The 20,007-nt window shown below is 36.2% G+C and overlaps 1 protein-coding gene across 4 annotated transcripts in view; it reads right to left on the bottom strand.

Moving 5' to 3' along the window:
* LEKR1 (leucine, glutamate and lysine rich 1) overlaps positions 1-20,007 on the bottom strand; it is a 186,668-nt gene that overhangs the window by 27,716 nt on the left and 138,945 nt on the right. For all 4 annotated transcript variants that reach the window (XM_044251661.1, XM_044251664.1, XM_044251665.1 and 1 more), the window contains one exon: positions 3,684-3,777. In XM_044251661.1, coding sequence (XP_044107596.1) covers positions 3,684-3,777 — 94 coding nt within the window. The remainder of the gene's footprint in view (positions 1-3,683; positions 3,778-20,007) is intronic.

Genomic DNA, 20,007 nt, shown 5'->3' with positions numbered 1-20,007 from the left:
ATCTGGCTCTTATTATTCCATCTAGGCCAAATGAGTAAGTTTTGGGTTTTGTAGTTAGTTCTTATTTTTTTTTTCTAGGCTTGTATCAGTTGTTATTTCCTAGCTAAATAACGTTGGCAACTTACCTAACTCCTCTGAGCCTTATTTCTTCCCATGTGCAAATGGCAATAATAATTTTATAATAATTAAAATTACATTTATGGAAAGCATTAAGCACAAAGCCTGGTATATAATAAACACTCTAATAATGGAGACTATTCTTATTATCTTGATTAAGGGTTTAAATCAGATGATATTTGCAGGCTATTCTAGATCTATAATTCTGTGATTTATTAGTTCAATTTTGAAAATTACATCATAATTTTATAAATTAAAAGGTGCTCTCATTTCTTTTTGGCCATTCAATTATACATAAGTGAAAATTGATTATTTTATGACAGGTTCATCCCTGTCAAATTCTGTTATTTTACAAGTTATCCTTTTAAATTCCATTAATAGTACACTTAAACATATTAGGAATTATTCAGCCATTTGGCTCTTCTATTTTGAAGAAGAATTTGAGATTTTGTTTGCTTATCTTTGGTTCTGGATTTGACTTTTTGAGGTAAACTCCCCCACCCCCCCGCCATTTTCACTATTAATCCAATTCCTCAGGCAGCAAGTAAGGTTCTGTTTGTTTGAACTATTGGTTTTTAAAAGCTCTATGTGCTACTTAAAATGAAGTCAATAGTAGTACAATTCTAAAATGTTCCTAAATGGGATGATATCTTAATAATAATCTAACAAAATATTTTGTTAGAATTTGTTTATTATACTACAAAATAATAGTCAACACATGACTACCACTTAGTGTCATCAGTCTGGTTATAGGAAATTTTTTTAATTATAAAAATTTTAACTGAAAAGTAAACACTGTGTATTTGGGACCAATTTTAAATGTACAGTATGCACATTAATTCATTTTTTTCCACATCAAAGGAATACTTGAAATAAATATAAATCTATGACAATTAGTAAATATGCAGTTTATTTTAAAATGTGCCATCCTTGTTGCATAGCAACTATTGATTCTATTATGTGCTTTTTACATACTCTAAAATAATTAAGTACAGGCACAAATTGCTATCTACTTGTTTTGAATGTTAAAAGCATTTAAGCTATGAAGTTTATTCTAATATGTGTATTATATATTTATAAAGGGAACATTTCATTCCTACATAAAGGCACAGTGACCCAAGAAAGAGATAACAATGTCATATTAGTGATTTTCCTTTCTCATGAGAGGACTTTAAGGGAACTTTTTATTCATAGTCTCAATAATGAGCACAGCCAAGACATAATTATCATTCCTTGGCTTTACTGGTCTGGATCTTGATTTACTGCTAAGCTAAATGATAAGATTTATTAACAAGAAGTTATATCCTTTCAACAAAATGAAATGCCCATTTATATCATAGAAAATTATACATGCCAAAATACATTTATGATATAATTAATTTATTAGAATGATATCGTGGTCTTAGCAAGAACTTAGAAAATTTTACACAGGTTTATTTTCATCATCAGATTAATAGCATGAAGCAAGACTATAATGCTTCTATATGATCAAATGCTACATTAACTTGGTCCACTTGCTATGTTAGCACCTCACAGACAGGATACAGTAAGCAGCAGTAATAGGGAAGATTCTAAATGCAAAGCCTTCTCTAGTAGATTGTATCTCAAAGTCCTTCATGGGGTGTGACCATGAAGATAAGATAATACCAGTCTAAGAGAAGCTCAGATATTTGAAGGAAGGGAAGAATCTGTGAATCTCTATTCACATTAATTCCATCATTGAAATTTTTGCATCAAAAATGAGGTATTTACAGTATCTCTTCATACATACTTCCAAATTGCTCTCCAAAGTGTTACTGTAACTTCCAGCCCTTTAAAGACTGAGTGTGAAAGATTATCTCACAAGACCTTACCACAATGCCAAAACTACTGTGTTAACTGGACCGATTTTAAAAAAATCTCATTGTTTTAATTTGCACTTTTTTGGATTGCTGGTTAGGTTAGTCATCTTTTTTGTATTTTCAAACATGGATTGGTAAGGATGGAGGAAGTAAATAAGAATAGGCTAGTCAATGGAATACCCCAAAGCTAATAAAAATGAGAAAGAATTAAAGAAATGTAGGCTTTAGAGAAGAAGGAAAAGAAAAAGTCCATACTTCAATATAAAACAAAATAAGAATGAGCCATTTAGAGCAACTTTAGTCTATACTCTCAACTTTTGATTGTTGCCTCTATGGAATTGTTATTATAGTGTTCATTTCTCTTTTAGCCTGAGTGTGCTATCCCTGAGGACAAGGAAAGTGGAATTGATTTATAGAAGACCAATAATGCCTGAGTATGGTCAAATGAGTAAAGAATGGAAATGAAAGTGAAAAATTTAGAACTGACCTGAGCCAGCAGCAATATCTAAAGTGTTTCAATTTGGTGGGTGGTAGGGTGGAAGAGTCCAGGTAGAGATATTAGCTTGATGTGGCCACTCATGTTGCTTGAGGTTACAAGTTATGGGGTCTAGTCATCATAGAGAAGAATCTGATAATAAGCAAACAGGTTGTCAGGACTTTAGTCAAGCAATCTGATTGCTTTAGTCAAGCAATCTGAATTTCAGTAGCCAGCTCTACCTCTAGATGCAAATTTACAATGTTATCAGAAAACCAAGGATGAAGACTAGTGCTAGGGCAGGCATTAGCTGGGCAAGAGAAAGAGTTGAAAAGGCTTCAGGGCATTCTTCAGGATAAGATCCTGGGATCATCAAGGAGTACCAGAAGTTTATGACAGGGAGATGATGGCGGTAGCCTTAATGACTAGACCTTACAAGGCCTGAGAAGGTAGGGACCAATAATTTTTAGAATATTATTTGTATCCCTTAAAATCATACAAGTATTACATATTTATCATTGAAGCTTTGAAAAATTTAGGAAAATCCAAAGACAGAAATTAATGCATTTTTCAGCATGGGGAGAGAAAATATTTTCTTTGTAAATAGTGAGCTAAATACTTATTCATTTTACTTTGCCAAAAGTTCATAACTGAGTAATTTTGTCATTTTCCATTCTCTTTAGTATCTTCCTAAAAGAAAAATTTTGAGGATAAATTAATATTCCCCTGCTTCTAAGGATGTAGTCAAATGCAGATTCTGTCCCTTTACAGGAAAAAGTTAAATACTTAAAAATAAAAAGCACACTTTTACATGAGTACTAAGGGCTATCCTGATTTTACAAGGTTTTAAATTCTGTTCTTACCTTTTCATTTCCCATTATGTTGTCTAATATTTTGGAAAAGACATACACTATAAGCATGTTTGGTCTAAGAAATTCCAGAAGGAATCAAAATGTGCACAGAAGCCACGATATCTGGGATAGCGCTCTGGCAACAGAATTTTTTTTTAAAAGATTGCATTTATTTATTTGATAGAGAGAGAGTAAGCAAAGGGAGAGCAGCAGGCAGAAGGAGAAGGAGACTCCCCACTGAGCAGGGAGCCTGACTTGGGGCTTGATCCCAGGACCCCGAGATCATGACCTGAGCTGAAGGCAGACACTTAATTAACTGAACCACCCACGTGCTCCAAACAGACAGAATTTTTAAAAAGCAAAATAGACACATGCAGATGAAGGCGACATTATCATTACCTTCTCTCTCCAGTTATCATCATTCAGCAGCTTCTGTCTAAGGGTTTCCTGCAGCTGTTCAATGCTTTTCTGATGTGAAATCAGCATTAGTTCCCTGAAAACCATAAACCCAACAAATGAGTCAAGACCCTGACACTCTTCCTAAATTGCAGTTCCTTGCTCAGAGAATAGTATTTCACAACTTAAGCTATTTCTTCTCTTTAGCAATATATATACTGCCACTAGATACTACTTTACCGTTAACAGCAACTTACAAACACTACATACAAGGTAAGTATTTTCCCAGCCTTAATTTTTGTTTAATAAGTTATGTTATTACTTTTGCATGAAATAGTAACAACATATGTAGAGTCACAAATATCATAAAACATTGCACATTATGGTTTCAAAGTTTAATGTCTAAATTCTAACACTAGACAATATTTTATTTCCTAAAGAAAAGGAAGATATGTTGGGATATGCCATAAAATCAACACATTTGTGGTTCTCGCTAGATTTATTTTTCTTTTACTTGTCTCCAGTACTGATAGGAACAAACCAAATTAAGTAGAAATTCATGTCTGAGGTATGGTATAGTACAAAACATATTGGAAAACTGAAAACACAAAGAATATTTTAATATTTTAATCCACATAAATGGATCTTGAAGTTTAGTTTGTAATCCTCTGGGTGGGGTAAGTGCAGAAGATTCATAAGAGCATTTCACAGAGGCACTGAAATTAAGCTTTTGAATATCACAAGTAGTGGCAAAAGCACACTTGTTAATAGGACTCTCCCTCTTCCATAATCACCACATCCCTCCTTAGTTTCGATGTAGGTGATTCTTCTCCACTGCTTATTCCTAATTCTCATCTCTTTGTTTTCTATCACCACCCTGTTCCTTGTAGCTCTGACTCCTTTCTCAAAATTGTGACTTTCAGTTGTAACTGCCTGTTGGACATCTCCACCTTAATGAACCATTAATACCAGATCCATTAAAAAACAAGTTTACTATCATCTGCAATCTTGCTTTTCCTTTTGACTTCTAAAAATCTTTAAGAGTCAAATCTTTGGTTTGAAATCCCTGAGTTTTCTCTCTTTCTTCTCCTTGTTCTACCACATCCATTCAATACCAAATTCTGTATTTTGCTTCCTGAGTGGACCCCAAACTATTCCTTCTCTTCCTTTCCCACTACCAACAGCCTTGTTAAGGCTCTTGACTTTTTCTCCCACCTATATTATTATTATGGACTCTCAATCTCTCTCTTAATTTCCCTTCTACTTTCACTCTTTTAATATTATTAAACTTTTTTCTAATAAAATAATAAAAATTAAATAATAAATATTTTATAAATAAAATAATATATTATAAATAAGTATAAATAAGTTATTATAAATAATAATATATTATAAATAAAATAATAAAAATAATGCTGACATTTCTAGGCTAGAAAATTTTAAGGACACAAGCATAAGAAGACATGTTGGACTTGGTAACCAGGATTATGAATATCATTTGAGGGAAACTGATTTAAAAAATTTAAAACTCCCCAGACTTCTCTTTCCAGAAGTGTGTTGGACTAGGTACTTTGACAACTTTCGTACTGAAAATTAGTAAACATTTTTTTAACTTATAAAAAATTCTTAAAATTCATCAGTGAGCTGGACAAAAAGTGGGAAGGATGCAGAGAACAAAACCCAAATGAAAGAACAGAAGGATATGAGTGGAAAACTATTGAAATTTAAATAAGGTCTATAGTTTAGTTAATTGTATTATACCAATGTTAATTTCTTAGTTTTTACAGATGTGTCATTGTTATTAAAAGTGGGCCAAAGAGAAACATACACTCTCTCTATACCGTCTTTGTAACTTTTCTGTAATTATTTCAAACTAAATCTTTAAAAAAGTGAAGTAAAAGGAAGAACCCCCAACAATAGGTGGAGCATTGAAACCAATTCTCAACTTGAAGGTACCTTCCAAAATTGATGAACTTGAGCTTTAAATTTCATGAAGGGCTCAGGAGAGAAGAGGTCTAAGTGGAAACTCAGCTGCATGAAGCTGCATCTCAAAGAGCTGCACGTGCAGTATATGTGTGAAATTCACACCTAGTATATGTAAAATTCAAATAACATCTCTCAAGGTACAAAAGAAAATTACTGGTTTTGAATTGTGGTGCTAGATATAGGGAAAAATATAAATTTCTCACAGGAATCTGTAAACACAAACTAACCCTAATGCAGGTTTTTATCGTGAATTCATACAACAGTTCAAAAGTGGCTCAAAAAGCTTCATGTTGAAAATATACCTTAAAGTAGTAATAGGTTAACTTTATCTCCAGATGTCTGGTAGGAAAAAATACCAATATTTTAGGGAGCAACCTATCTTCATCCTGGGACTCAAAGGTTTTCTACAGATAAAAAGTCAAGACCTATGAGATCCTGATTTTTTAAAAAAAAAATCACAAAACTAGAAAAGAAAAAAAAAAAGCCAGTAAGAGAGAGAATAAGCAGACACAAATGAAAACATAATTAAACTCATACTTTCTAAAGTGTTGAGTTTTAAGATATAGAATATAAAATCAGGATGTTCAATGAAATAAAAGTTATTTAAATAACTAATGAAATATGAAAAAGAATCAAATCAAACTTGCAAAAATTAAAAATATAATAATCAAAATGAAAAACAGTGGGTGGTCCTGTAGCAAATTATTGACAGCTAAAAAATGAAGCAATAAACTAAAAGGGAGATTTAAAGAAACTATACAGAGTGAAGTACAGGAAGTGAAAAATATGGAAAATATAAAACTGAAGTTGATATATGGAGGACAGAGGGAAAAGATCTAATATATATCTATGCACTATTTCCGAAGGAGAGGAGAGAAAAGAAAGAGGAAACAATATTTGAGGGGACTATTCCAGATTGATGAAAAACACTAACTCGCAAATCTAGGAAGCCAAATGGATTCCAAGCAAGATAAATAAAAATAAGTCTCCCATCTGGGCATCTGATAGTGAACATGAGGAACATCAAAGTTAAAGAGATCTTGAAAGAAGCTAGAGAGAAAAAATCCAATATCTTCAAAGGAACCCAAACATATTGAAAGCTTATTCTCCAACACAAAGGAAGTCAGAAAGCAAAATATTATGTTCAAAATTTTATGTGAAAATAACCACCAACTAAACTTTCTTTCAAAATGAGACTGAAATAAAATATGCATGGATAAGCAAAATCAGAGTGTTTACTACCAGCTAAAAGACCTTTACTAAAGAACCTTTTAAAGACTATGCTTTATAGAAGGGGTAAGATTTAGAAGGAAGGTCAAGCATGCAAGAAGAAATGTGAGCAAAGAAACTGGCAAACACAAATGCAGGGAAGACTTCTTGAGCATGTGATCAAAAGAGTTGTACAAGGCGCATGCTCAGAAGGGGATCCTGTGCTTCAGAATTAATGCATTATGGTCACCAACAAGAAATTCTTAATAATTTTATCTTTAAATTTGTGTTTTATGTGTGGTCTGATGGGAAAATTGAGCATGTACCAAGGGTTTGGCTTAGAGTCTTGGTTCACATACAGTCCTACCTCCTATCACCTCCCTTCCTTTCTAGGATGGTTCTCTAGCCCCTGTTTCTCAGCCTTGCCCAGCATCTGCTTTGGGTGTGGGCTCAGGTGTAGGTACCTGCATGGGGAGGGTGAGGGTTGGGCATGTGTACTCCCCCTGCTCTGAATCATGGGGAAGAATACTGGGTACTTGTGAAAGCCTATATCCACTCCACGATTTCCCCATGTCCAAGGGAACACAACATTCAATAGTAATCAAGAAAATACCAGGGGCACCTGGGTGGCTCAGTTGGTTAGGCAACTGCCTTCGGCTCAGGTCATGATCCTGGAGTCCTGGGATTGAGCCCCACATCAGGCTCCCTGCTCAGTAGGGAGTCTGCTTCTACCTATGACCTTCTCCCCTCTCATGCTCTCTCTCACTCTCTCTCTCTCAAGTAAATAAATAAAAATCTTAGAAAAAAGAAAAGAAAATACCATGTCAGGTTGAAGGAGGTACTGTGAAGGCAGAGAAACAAAGAGGTCCACATTTTCAGTTTGTATTGGGCCCTGAAAATTATGCAACCAGCCCTGAATGCAGGTAATTATAAACAAATATCTGTATAAAATACAGTTTTGAGCTCAAGTATTCTTTGGTCCTGGCATGATTCAAGGAGACTGTGAGATATTAATCTAGACTTCACTAAGTATGCATAGTAAAATTTCTAAAGTAACCACTAAAAAAATACAAATAGAATATACCATTAGAGGAAAAAGCACAAAGAAAATAAACAAAACTCCAACAATTCCGTTCCACCCCAAAACCCAAAAGTTAGAAGCAGTGCAGAAAAAAAGGAAAAAATATAATGCTTAAGGTAGCAACACAATGATGGTAAATAAATTAAACTCATAAGTTAAAATAGAGAAATAGTCTTGGCAAAAAAAAAAGACACTGAGCATAAAGAACATGTATGTTCTTTATAAGATGCATTCCTAAAACATAAGGGCATGGAAAGATTTCCTTTTTCTTTTTTTGGAAAAGATGTAACATTATGTAAAAGATGTAAAGGATGTAAAAGATGAAATATTAAAGAAAGAGAAGCATGCAACTATATTAATATTAGACAAAGTAAACTTAAAGACAAAAATCATTATTTTGGACTTACAGTGACAACAGGTTAATTCACCGTAAGTAGTCTAAATTTGTATGCACCTGTTAAAATTGCCTCCAAATATATAAAGCAAAACTTCATAGAACTGTAAGGAGAAACTGTAAAATCCATACTACAGTTAGATTTCAACACAGTTCCCTCAATCATGTAAGTCAGTATCTGGGATCACCACGTAAGGCCATGGAAATGTATACTGCACAACTCCAGCCTAATGTGAGAGGTCTTCCTGTAATATGCAATGCAGCAACCCAAGGTCAAACAGACAAATAATTCAGAATATAGAGGATTTTAGCAATGCAGATAAGACTGATTTAAGGTTCCTATATAGAACCCTGTGCCAAATTAGTAGGAAAACACACAATCATTTTCCAGTTCACATGAAATGGACATCCTAGGCCAGAAAGTAAATTTTAAACAACTGTTGTCTGATTAACTTGTGTAGTCCAATATGGTAGCCACTAACCGTATGTAGTTTCTAAGCCCTTAAAATGTAACTGGCTCAAATTAGGATGTGCCTAAATTTAAAATGCATACCAGATTTGAAAATCTAAAATATTTGTTATAATTTTTAAAGATGATTACATATTTAAATGATAATTTGTATACATGGAGTTAAGTGAAATATGTTATACATTTTACCTGTTTATTTTTCTCTTTTGATGTGACAATTGAAAAATTTTAAATTACATAATGGCTCACATTATACTACACATTATACTATTGAACAGCACTGTTAGAGTCTATATTATCAGAAAACAAACATCTGTAACAAAAGACACATAAAATATCTCCATGTATTTGGAAATTTAAAACATGTATTTCTGTAAGTCATGGGTCAAGTAAAAAAAAAAATCACAATTGATATTTAAAAATACTTAGAATTGAACAATAGTGAAATTGCTACATATCAAACCTTACAGAATATACTTAAAGCAGAATGGATAAACCAATTGTGGTATAGTTTAGAATATAAACTATAGATAAAGAAATGAATGCTTTTCAGCTACATGCACCATAATGGACAAATCCCAGAACCATAATCTTGAGCACAAATTTTAAAAAATTGGGTAACCCTTACAGTATGATTTTATTTCAATGAAGATATATGCAAACTCTAACTGTTTTAAGGACTGTAAACAAGTCGGTAAAATTATAAAGTGAAGCAAAGAAACATCAGGTGTTCTCTACAGGTTTTTATAGATGCTCTTTATCTACCTGAAAAAGTACTCTTCTATTCCTAGTTTGCTGAGAACCACAAAATGCAAGCTGTTGGTTTCCTCCGCCGAATGAGGCACTGTGGTGGAAATATGGAGAAACACAAAGGGACTTCAAAGCTAATGGTAGGGTTCTATTTTCTAAACTGAGGGGTTGACACATAGATGTTCATCGTATTGTACTTCTTCATACTTTACACCTATGTTCACTTCCTCTTTATCTATTCAGTATTTATTTAAAAATAGTGATTAAAGCCTGAGCACATGCATGTGGAGGAAAAGGAATCAAAAGGAAAGACTAAGGTGAAGGGCCAGGCAGGTGACCAGTAGGGTAGAGTTGACTGTCAGCTATGCACACTAGGGACAAGGCAGTGTCATTGGGCCCTGGAAGCACAGAGGTGAATTAGGAAGGCAGGATCCCTGTCCAAATGATGCTCAGAATCCAGTAATGTAAAAGAAAAACTTATCTTGCTGAGTGTGAGGTGCACCCAGCAGGTTCTGATGCTTGCTTAGCAGTCTCCAGGCTAAGGAAAAGGAGGTGAAGCAGAAGAAACAAAGAATGAGGACAGCTAAAGTGGGATTGCACTAGAAACCTCATTTGTGGCTTTCCTCCAAATATTCAGCCATTCCTGTAGGCCTTGCAGACTCGTCTTCCTGTGCTTGTCATTTAAATGTTTGTGCTCCTCAGCACTTTTTCCTTTCTCCTGTTTCTCTAGATGATCTTATCCACTCCTATGCTTCAAATGCAAACTAGATGCTGACAACTCCCAAACTTTATCTCTGGCTCAGATCTCGTCTCCGTCTCCCTATTCTCTGAGTATCTGACTCATGAATCCAACTCACCATCTGACTGCTCTACTTTTATATTTCAGAGACATCCCAAACTTAACATATTTGTAATCTCAGAGGCTTAAAGTACTAGAGTTTATTTTGTTTTGCTTCTGCTATGTGTCACCTGTTGGTTTGCTCCCCATGTTTTGTTCCAGGGTGTAGCTCAAGGAGCAATTCTTACCCAGGAATGCTACTTTAGGGGCAGATGGAAAAGGGAGAGAGCCCCGAATCCTAACCACTACATCACCAGGGAGCGTCTGGCAGATGGAAAAGAAAAATCTCCAAAACACTGGGTCTGTTAAAGCTTCTTCTCAGAATTGGTGCACTCTCTCACATTTCAGTGGCAAGAACAAGTCGAGTGGCCAAGTCTGATCATGGTCAGGCGTGAATAGAACAGTTCTCTCATTGGGAGGTGTGCACCTGGCACCAAGCAGAGCCCATCAAAATTCTGAAATTCCCCTGGAAGCCACTTTGAGGATCTCTATCCTGGAGGCAGGGGATATTCCTTGCTTACATTGTGGTTCATTTTTGTTGCTGGGTAGTATTTCATTGTATGGCTATACCACAATTTGATCAACTCACCTGTTGGCAGACGTACAGGTTGTTTCACAGGTTTGGGCTCTTACAAATGAAGCTACTATCAATACCTCTGTAACAAGTTTTTATATAGATAATCCCTTTAATTCCTCCTGAGTAAAACACTGGGATAGCAAGCAAGTATAATGCTTAACTTTTTAAGAAACTTCCAAACTGTTTCCTGAAGAGGTTGTACTGTTTTATATTCCAATGAGCTGGGTATGAAAATTCATTTCTCCACATCCTTGTCAGCTTTATGCTCAGACTTATTAATTCTAGACATTGAAGGTGTGTAGTAGTATCTCACCATGGCTTTAATTTGCATTTCCCTAATGACTAATGATGTTAAGTATCCTTTTGTGTACTTATTGACCACCTGTATGTCTTCATTGGTGAAGTGTCTGTTCAAATATTTCATTCATTTTTTATTAGGTTGTTTACGGTCATATGACGGAGTTTCTGAAGTTCTTTACATATTCTGGAAACAAGCCCTTTATGAGACATATATTTTGCAAATATATTATTCCAGTATACAGTTTGTCTTTTCATTCTCTAAACTGTCTTTTAAGAAACAGAAGTCTTAATTTTAATGAAGTTCAATTTATCAACGTTATTGTTTTTCTTTTGTGGAATGTTCTTTTGGTGTAGAATCCAAGAAATCTTGCCCAACTCAAGCTCATAATTGTTGTTCTTCTATGTCTTCTTTAAGAAATTTACGATTTTAGGTTTTATATTTAGATCTTTATTTTGAATTTATATAAATATATTTCATAGTATGAATCAAAGTTCATTTTTCACATACGTATATACAATTATTCCAATACCAATGGTTTCAAAATACTATCTTTTCTCCAATGAATTGTTTTAATACACATGTAGAAAATCAACAAACCATATACATGTGCCTATTTCTGGATTCTCTATTCTGTTCCACTGATCTACTTGTCTTTCTTGAGACCAGTACCCCACTATTAAATATGTAGCTTTACAAGTCTTGAAGTCAGGTAGTGACTATATAGGTTTCTTTCCAAAGTTGCTTTGCTTATTCTAGGCCCTTTGCATTTCCATGTGAATTTTAGAATTAGCTTGTTAATTTCTACAAAAAGTTCTGTTGGAATTTTTGTGACTGCCCTGAATCTTTTTTCTTTTTTTACGATACAGAGAGAAAGAGAGAGAGAAAGAGAGAGAGGGAGAGAGAAGGGGCAGAGGAAGAGGGAGAGCTGAGCATGGAGCCTGACATGGGGCTCATCTCATGACCCTGAGATCATGACGTGAGACTAAATCAAGAGTCTGATCCTTAACTGACCGAGCCACCTAAGTGCCCCAACCCACTTATCATTATGAAATGAATTTCTTTATTCCTAGTAATATTCTTTGGTCTAAAATCTACTTTAAATGATATCTATAGTATTTCAGCTTTCTTTTGATTAGCATGAACTTGGTGTATTTTTTTCATTGTTTTACTTTTAAATTATTTGTGTCATTACATTTAAAATAAATTTCCTACAGGCAGTTTATAGTTGAATCTTACTTTTTCTTATACAGTCTTATACAAAGATTCTTATATAATCTTCATCTTTTAATTGGAATGTTTAGACAACTTACATTTAATTCAGTTGTTGATATGGTTAGCCTTAAATCTATCCTCTTGCTATGTGTCTCCTATGTGCCTCATCTGTTGTGTGCCTTCCCTCTTTTTTCTGCCTTCTTTTGGATTTTGCATATGTCTTAAGATTCAACTTTATCCGCTTTTTTTGACTGTTTAGCTATAAATTTTTTGTCTAGTTTTTAGTATTTGCTATAGGAGTAGTAAGGGCCATCTTTAACTTAACACAGTTGTAGTAGACTGAATAATTTCCTTCAAAGATATCCATGTCCTAATCTACAGAGTCTGTATGTTACTTTATATGCCAAAAGAGACTTTGCAGATGTGATTAGGAGTCTTGACATGGGGAGATTATCTTGGATTATTTGGTTGTGCCCTAAATGTAATTACCAAGGCCTTTATAAGAAAGAGGAGAACTCATTAATGTAGAGGAAGGTGATGATGTGACAAAGGAAGCAAAGACTGGATTCATATGGCTAGGATGCAAAGACTGCCAGAATGCCAGCAGCCTCTTAAAGCTGGAAGAAGCAAGGAATGGGCTTTCCCCTGGAACTTCTAGAAAGAATGTGCCCTAGGGACACCTTGATTTTAGTCCCTTAATACTCCTATGGACTTCTGACTTGCAAAACTGTAAGATAAAAAATTTGTGATGTTTTAAGCTGTTAGATTGGCGGCAATTTGTTATAGCAGCAATAGAAAACTAATGCCATGGTCTACCTTCAAGTGCTATTATACAACTTTAGGTATGAAATTAGAATCTTATAATAGTAAACTTAATCAAATAAGGAACAGCAGTTGATGGAAACTGAAGTAGCACTTGACCGGGTTTTTAAAATACCAGTATACAGAATGGGTGTGGCTGGCTATGCACTTGTTGGAAGTAGCAGACAGCACAGTCTTGGCAATTTGGTCCATTTTATTTCTTAAGCCTGGTTTCTTATTTGAAAAGAGGCCTTACTGATTAAAAATTCCAACAGGCATTTTCAGATGGGTGCCTGTCAGTACACTAGAAGTTACCTTTTTTGGTGAAATGAGTGGTAGAGTATTTAGATACTCAAATTTCAGTCTCTCTGAAGACAAATATAATTTAGATACAACCAAAGTGGAATCCATTCCATATACATTCCTCTGATGGACTGTGTACAAAACACCACTGCTGTTACGTTTCCTTTTAGAATAAAAACTGAAAGTCTAGATTATAGATGCTAAAATAGAGTAGACCAAGGTTTAAACAATGTTAATGAAATGATAATTATTTACTGGATTTTCAGAGTTATAAAGTTCCCTATGACATTTCCACAAAGTCTAAGGTGTTTTGAATGAACTCTAAAAAATCATGGACTTAAAGTCTGCAGTGGTAAGTCTGCTTGATTTACTTATGGCTCTAGAAAAGAGAAGGGCTTTCAGATCACTTTGATTCCTTTTGAGCCTCTGACCCAGACTCTAAGACTCTTGTGTGATTCTTTAGTAGGACAAAGCAGAAAGAATAATCATATGTGATTGTACAAATACTTACTGCCCTTAATTAGCATGAAATGGGCATTGAGTAATGTAAACAGAGATGATTATATGTGTGAAAAAGATAATCCCAATTCTAAAAACAAAAATCACACTTTCACACCATACCCATTGTTCAGGAATACAAAACTATTTAAGTCACTGATGATGAAAAAAAAGCTTGTGTTCAAAGAAACTAAAAGGGATCAGTTTTGACTCTTGTGAGCCTTTCTGCTAGAAATCTAGAGGAATGATAAGAAATAAAACATTGTTAGATGCATATTCCATATTTTTCCATGTTGTAAAAAGTTGAAAATGTATAGCCATTTTTTAATATTATAGAGACATCTAATTTCCTCTTCTGAACCCGTTCTGGAGGTAAAAATGCCTTAGAGTTATAGGAAACAATACAGATTTAGGTCCTAAATTTGGATATTACTAAGAATCTGACAAAGGATCCCCACCTCTGATTTTTGACAAGTCAGGACTCTCTGGACTTGAGAGAAACACAAGGAAATTTCTAACTTTAAATCATGCAATCAGTGGTTTCATAGGGATTAAATTAATTCTCATCCATACATCCATCTATCAAGCAAATATTTACTGAGTGCCCATTACGTGTCAGGCATTGTTTTAGTCTCTAGGGATCGATTCTCTCTCGCCATTTTTTTGGTGATACACCTAAGGTAATTGACTAAATTTTAGAAGAAACAAGATTCCAAAGTAGTAAATGACCATCTAAAGTGACAGAATTCATCAGCAATTCTGGCTCACGCTCTTATCAGCCTTGAGCTCTCTGCAGTGGTATGCTGTCTTTGCTTTTTATATTTGAGAGGGAGGTGTGGCTATCTGCAGCACTCTACCCTGCAGTTTCATGAAATATTGCTTAAAAATAATGTTTCTGGAGTTGGCACAATAGGCAAATTAGGATCTCTCTCAATTAGGAGTATTTATTTTTAAAATTTTAACTTTTAAATTCTTAGACCTGAAAGAAAATGAGAATCTAATTCCTTACATACATGCAAAAATCTAGATTCCCTTAATTGTAGTTAAAAACGTAACTGCAAACAAATGTCAAACCATAATGCCAAACGACAGCTTTAAATTCTATTTCACAAGTTGTTCTTTTAGAGATGTCTTCACATTGTCAATCAAAGAGATAATTTTGATTTTGCCACAACTCCTGCCTTAGTTAAAAGCAGTTAACTCTCTGGTGTCATAAGAAGTTTGGCAAGCCTCTTGTTCTGAGAGCTGCTGACAGATAGGAAATCAGAGAAAGAGGTGAGTTTTGGTGGGGGGGGGATAATAATGTTCTTTATTTTAGAATGATGTTACTTGGAACATTTTGTTTCATAATACTTTCAGCTAATAGGATAGCATCCAAATTGAATCACTCCATGGTCTAATCTTTACAACTTGAAGAGTAAAGCAGAAAATACTGGACTGAATAGACATTTAACAAATAGCTACACCACCAGTGTAGAGTGTAAACATTAATGAGATATGATGCTTTAAGGGGTTAGCAACCTAAGAAAAGATGAAAGAGAGGGAATACATTTTCTTAGCACTTACATCCTACCAGGCACAATATTAGATACTTCAGTCTTCATGAGAAGATAGCTATTATTAGTATACCCATTTTACAGATAAGGAAAATGATCCTTATAGTGGCTGAGTTGTCCAAATTTGATACTGGTCAAGTGGAGAGTTAAACCTATTTGCCTAACTCTACAGTCTGTTTTTTATACTTAAGCCACAGTACCAGGAGGTAACAGACTCTTTCTACACTGCTTCTGAATCTTTTCAGATTCAAAGCAACTTTTTAAAAGATTTTATTTATTTATTTGTCACAGAGAGAGAGAAAGAGAGAGAAAGCACAAGCAGCAGAGGCAGCAGGCAGAGGGAGAAGCAGGTTCCCCACCAAGCAGGGAGCTCATTTCAGGACTCGATCTCACAACCCCAGGATCATGACCTGAGCCAAAGGCAGACACCCAGCTGACTGAGCCACCCAGGCAGGCATCTACATTTCTCATTTTTTTAACCTTCATGAAAATATGACAAGCCTCATTAAAGGAACTGAACAGTAAGCTTCTCTTGGTCTAGAATGTGTTGTGAAATATTATTCTATTTTCATTCTGAAGCTATAGCTCCATTTCTGATTTTACCAAGACACCAGAGAGTAGAAGACAAAAGTCACCATCTTATATTTATTGAGTGAATGGAAGAATCCTGAAAGAGTAGAGAGGTGGAATAAGAAAGCAAGAAGGTGGGGAGAGGAGACAGAAAGAGAACACTCAGGGTTCTGCTGATTTTCTCAGGGATGGGAGTCCCCTGAAGGCTCAGTGTTAACAGCAGGGTTGAGAAAGAAGTCACACAGAGAGGAGCTGACAAAACAGCCTTTCAAGATGGATGCTGTGGGAACTACGTGAACTGTAGTGGAGGGAACATGGGTAATGAGATTAGACACAGCAGAGCTTGATTACTATCTTTGCCAATTATGTGACCCTGAGTGAGAGACTTAGCTTTGCTTAACCTCTTTCCTTATGTAGAAAATGTGGGAAAATGACCTGCTTCATAGGTGGAAGTTCCCAGATCTGCTAACCATGCCTTTGGGCAAATTTGGAAATAACTTCCCCTCTGGGTTGGTAAGACAGAAGGCGTGGTAAGGGGAGAAGGGAATGGCATACTTATGCAAGAACACTAAGCTTCTTCCCCTGTGGCATGTGGCGAGGACAACAGAGTCTTGACTGGTTTGTAGATCCCTTACCCCTTCCACTGAGTGCCACATAAGGATGCCTCTCACTCAGGACATGATCCCAGAAGCCTTTAGAGGGCTCCCCACAATTGTGATACCTGTGGATTGTGTGTGAGAGACTTTGAGAGGGAGGAAGAGGGAGGTGAGGCTGAGGGAAAGGGATATGGGAGAGAGAGCATGAGGAAGCACACATTTAATTATGGGGTCATGTCACATATAGATGCTCCTGAGAAAAAACTGCTAGATTTTGTATATATTCCTCTGGGGTGAGGGTTTGTAGCTTTTGACTAAATAGGAACAAACAAACAAAAACCAAAGACAAAGAGTGAGAGGAGAGAATCTGGGAATTGGAAAGAAGTTAAGGTTACATGTGTGGGGCAGGGAGAGTAAAACCCTTCATTACAGTCTAAAAGATACCCTTCTGAAGGGATACGGAGCACTTAAGTAAACTTCATTTAAAACAGATAAAGAGGGGCCCCCCGGGTGGCTCAGTTGGTTAGCCCTGCATTGGGCTCCTCACTCATGGGGTGGTGGGTTGGGAGGGTCTGCATCTCAAACCTCCCTCTGCCTCTTCCCAACTTGTGCGCCTTCTTGTGCCCTCGTGCTCCTCCGTGCTCGCTCTCTCTCAAATACATAAGTAAATAAATCTTAAAAAAAAAAATAGAGTTAGGCAGATAAAGAGATACAGACGTATATTATTTATTGCACAGAAGAAATCACACCTAAGCAACTTGCACCTAACTTCGGTTACAACTAAGCTTTTCTTCCAACAAATGCTCTTCACTAATCCCATCCTGCTATTGGCAAGTCAGTCAAATAAGTATTTTCCTATAGTTCTTGGAATTTACCAAGATGGTGCTAATACAGCTCTCGGGAATGCAGAGAATACGAGAGCTGTCACAGACAGCTGTGGGTTTCGGCACTCTGGTTGTAGCCCACATGTTAGTGCATAAATTTCTCTTAAGTGTTATGTGTGGGCAGTTTCCAAGCTTAAACACATATGTCCTTATAAAACGTTATTTGTAAGTTAGTTATAGGGAATTCCAAACACATTTTACCATAGAAATAATTTTCTACAAAAATGGAATTAGGCCTGCAGGCCAGCCAACAGAACCCTGTTTAATCCACTGTAGGCCTGAAGCACTGTCACAAATGCACAGTCTGAGCAGAGTTCTAGCTCTGCCTGATGAGACCTCACAGTCCAGAAGCATGAGAGCAGAAAGCTCTTTGTATAGAATTGAGAAAACAGCTACCCTTTTCTCTGGCGCCATCCACGTGCCTTCTTCCTGTTCCACCCAGGAGATGTCTCTCTCCAGCCTCAGTGTGTCTGTGACCAAGCTGGCCAGACCTCGACCCCCAGCATCCATGATCTCTAAAGACCTACTTTCCCTCCTTCCAGGGGAGCCTCGTCTCCTAAAAGAGCTTCCTGAGTGTGGGGAAGAAAGCAATGCATAATAGAGTAGATTTGTCCTAATACTTCAACTACTTCCTAGTTACCATTTCCCTTCCTGCCCCAAATTCAGTTCTACCCCTTTTTCCCCTGGGGTCAGTTTTGGCTTTTGACGTCTTCCTTTTCTCCTTTTCTGAATCTATACTGCATCTGAACTGCACTTTTCTCATACTGGTCCCAGGGGAGCTTTGGCAGGGGTTCTATACCAGGAGAGCTGAGGGAAGAGCGATGTGTACATGAGTCTGCCCAAGCTTACGGAAGCACATGCCATCACCCAGAGAAACTTGGGTTTTGGCCTTTGGAGAGCACATCTGGCAGCCTGGTGGGTTGCAAGTCTTTCCATGATGGTGTTTTGGGATATTGCTGTGTGGCAGAATTCCAGGCACCACCCTGTGCTACTAAACAAGAATCTCTGTGAATGTTAACAGTATCTCTATCACTTTTTCTTTGGAGGGACTTTTCACATCTCCATCTGCTTTAGGGACATCTCTATTTAGAGGTCCCTTTGGCACTTCAAAGCAAAGCTTTACAGGGTACCTTGCTCAGTTGAGAGACAGTTTACTGTTAAAGGGAAGAAAGCGGAGAAAGGAAAGCCAAGAGCATGCATGAACCTAAGGAATGTCCACAGTCAGGAGGGATGGAAAAGAACCAGAGACAGGAAGGGGGCAGGTGAACAGATTGCCCCCACAGTGAAAGGAAGACTTGTATTATTTACATGTATAATGCCTAATTCATGTTTATAATATTTTAAAGTTTTCATTGATTTTGCTACTCCCTAGATGGGGAAGTTTTAGTATCACAGAACTATCCATTTTCTTAGTATTTTTAAAATTTTTCTTTAAAGTTAAAATTATAGTCTTCAGTTTCAAATGAGATTTTCATATATCTTTGATAAACATAAAAATATACTGCCTAATGTATATTGATGGCTTTTAAAAATTTTTTTTATCTTGTTCTATTTTAGGCATACCAGATTGCTTAAAAAGAGGACTCTTTGATTGGCTTGTCAACAAAAATTTCAAGGTAGGTTTGGACAGAAGTGTCAAAAGCTTCCAAAAGGTCATTATTCTTCAAGATATCTTTTTTTTTTAAGATTTTATTTATTTATTTCATAGACAGAGATCACAAGCAGGCAGAGAGGCAGGCAGAGAAAGAAGGGGAAGCAGGCTCCTTGCCAAGCAGAGAGTCCGATGCAGGGTTTGATCCCAGGACCCTGGGATCATGACCTGAGCCGAAGGCAGAGGTTTTAACCCACTGAGCCACCCAGGAGCCCCCAAGATATCTTTTTAACTTGGCTTTCTTTCTTTTCTTTTTTTTTTTTTTTTTAAGATTTTTAAAGATTTATTTATTTGAGACAGAGAGTATATGGCGAGGGGGCAGAGAAAGAAGGAGAGAAGACTACTCCTTGCGAAGCACGGAGCCTGATGCAATGCGAGGCTCCATCCCAGGACCCCAAGATCATGACCCTGAGGTCATGACCTGAGTTAAATCAAGAGTTGAATGCTTAACCCCCTAAGCCATCCAGGCACCCCTAACTTGGCTTTCATATATCCCTTTTGGTTCAAAATGGAGTGAACTCTGGCTATTTTGCCACTATCCAGTTGGTCCAGACATTTAAATAACCTAGCACAAACTGGCAAGAGGTGGGAGCTGAAGATTTTTATTTTTCTCCTGTCTACTAGGCTTAGCCACATATGAAGTCCTTTCAT

Source organism: Neovison vison, chromosome 6 (assembly GCF_020171115.1).
Source record: "Neovison vison isolate M4711 chromosome 6, ASM_NN_V1, whole genome shotgun sequence".
NCBI lineage: Eukaryota > Metazoa > Chordata > Mammalia > Carnivora > Mustelidae > Neogale > Neogale vison.
Note: the sequence above shows the minus strand (reverse complement) of the source record. Positions and strands in the feature narration are given on the sequence as shown.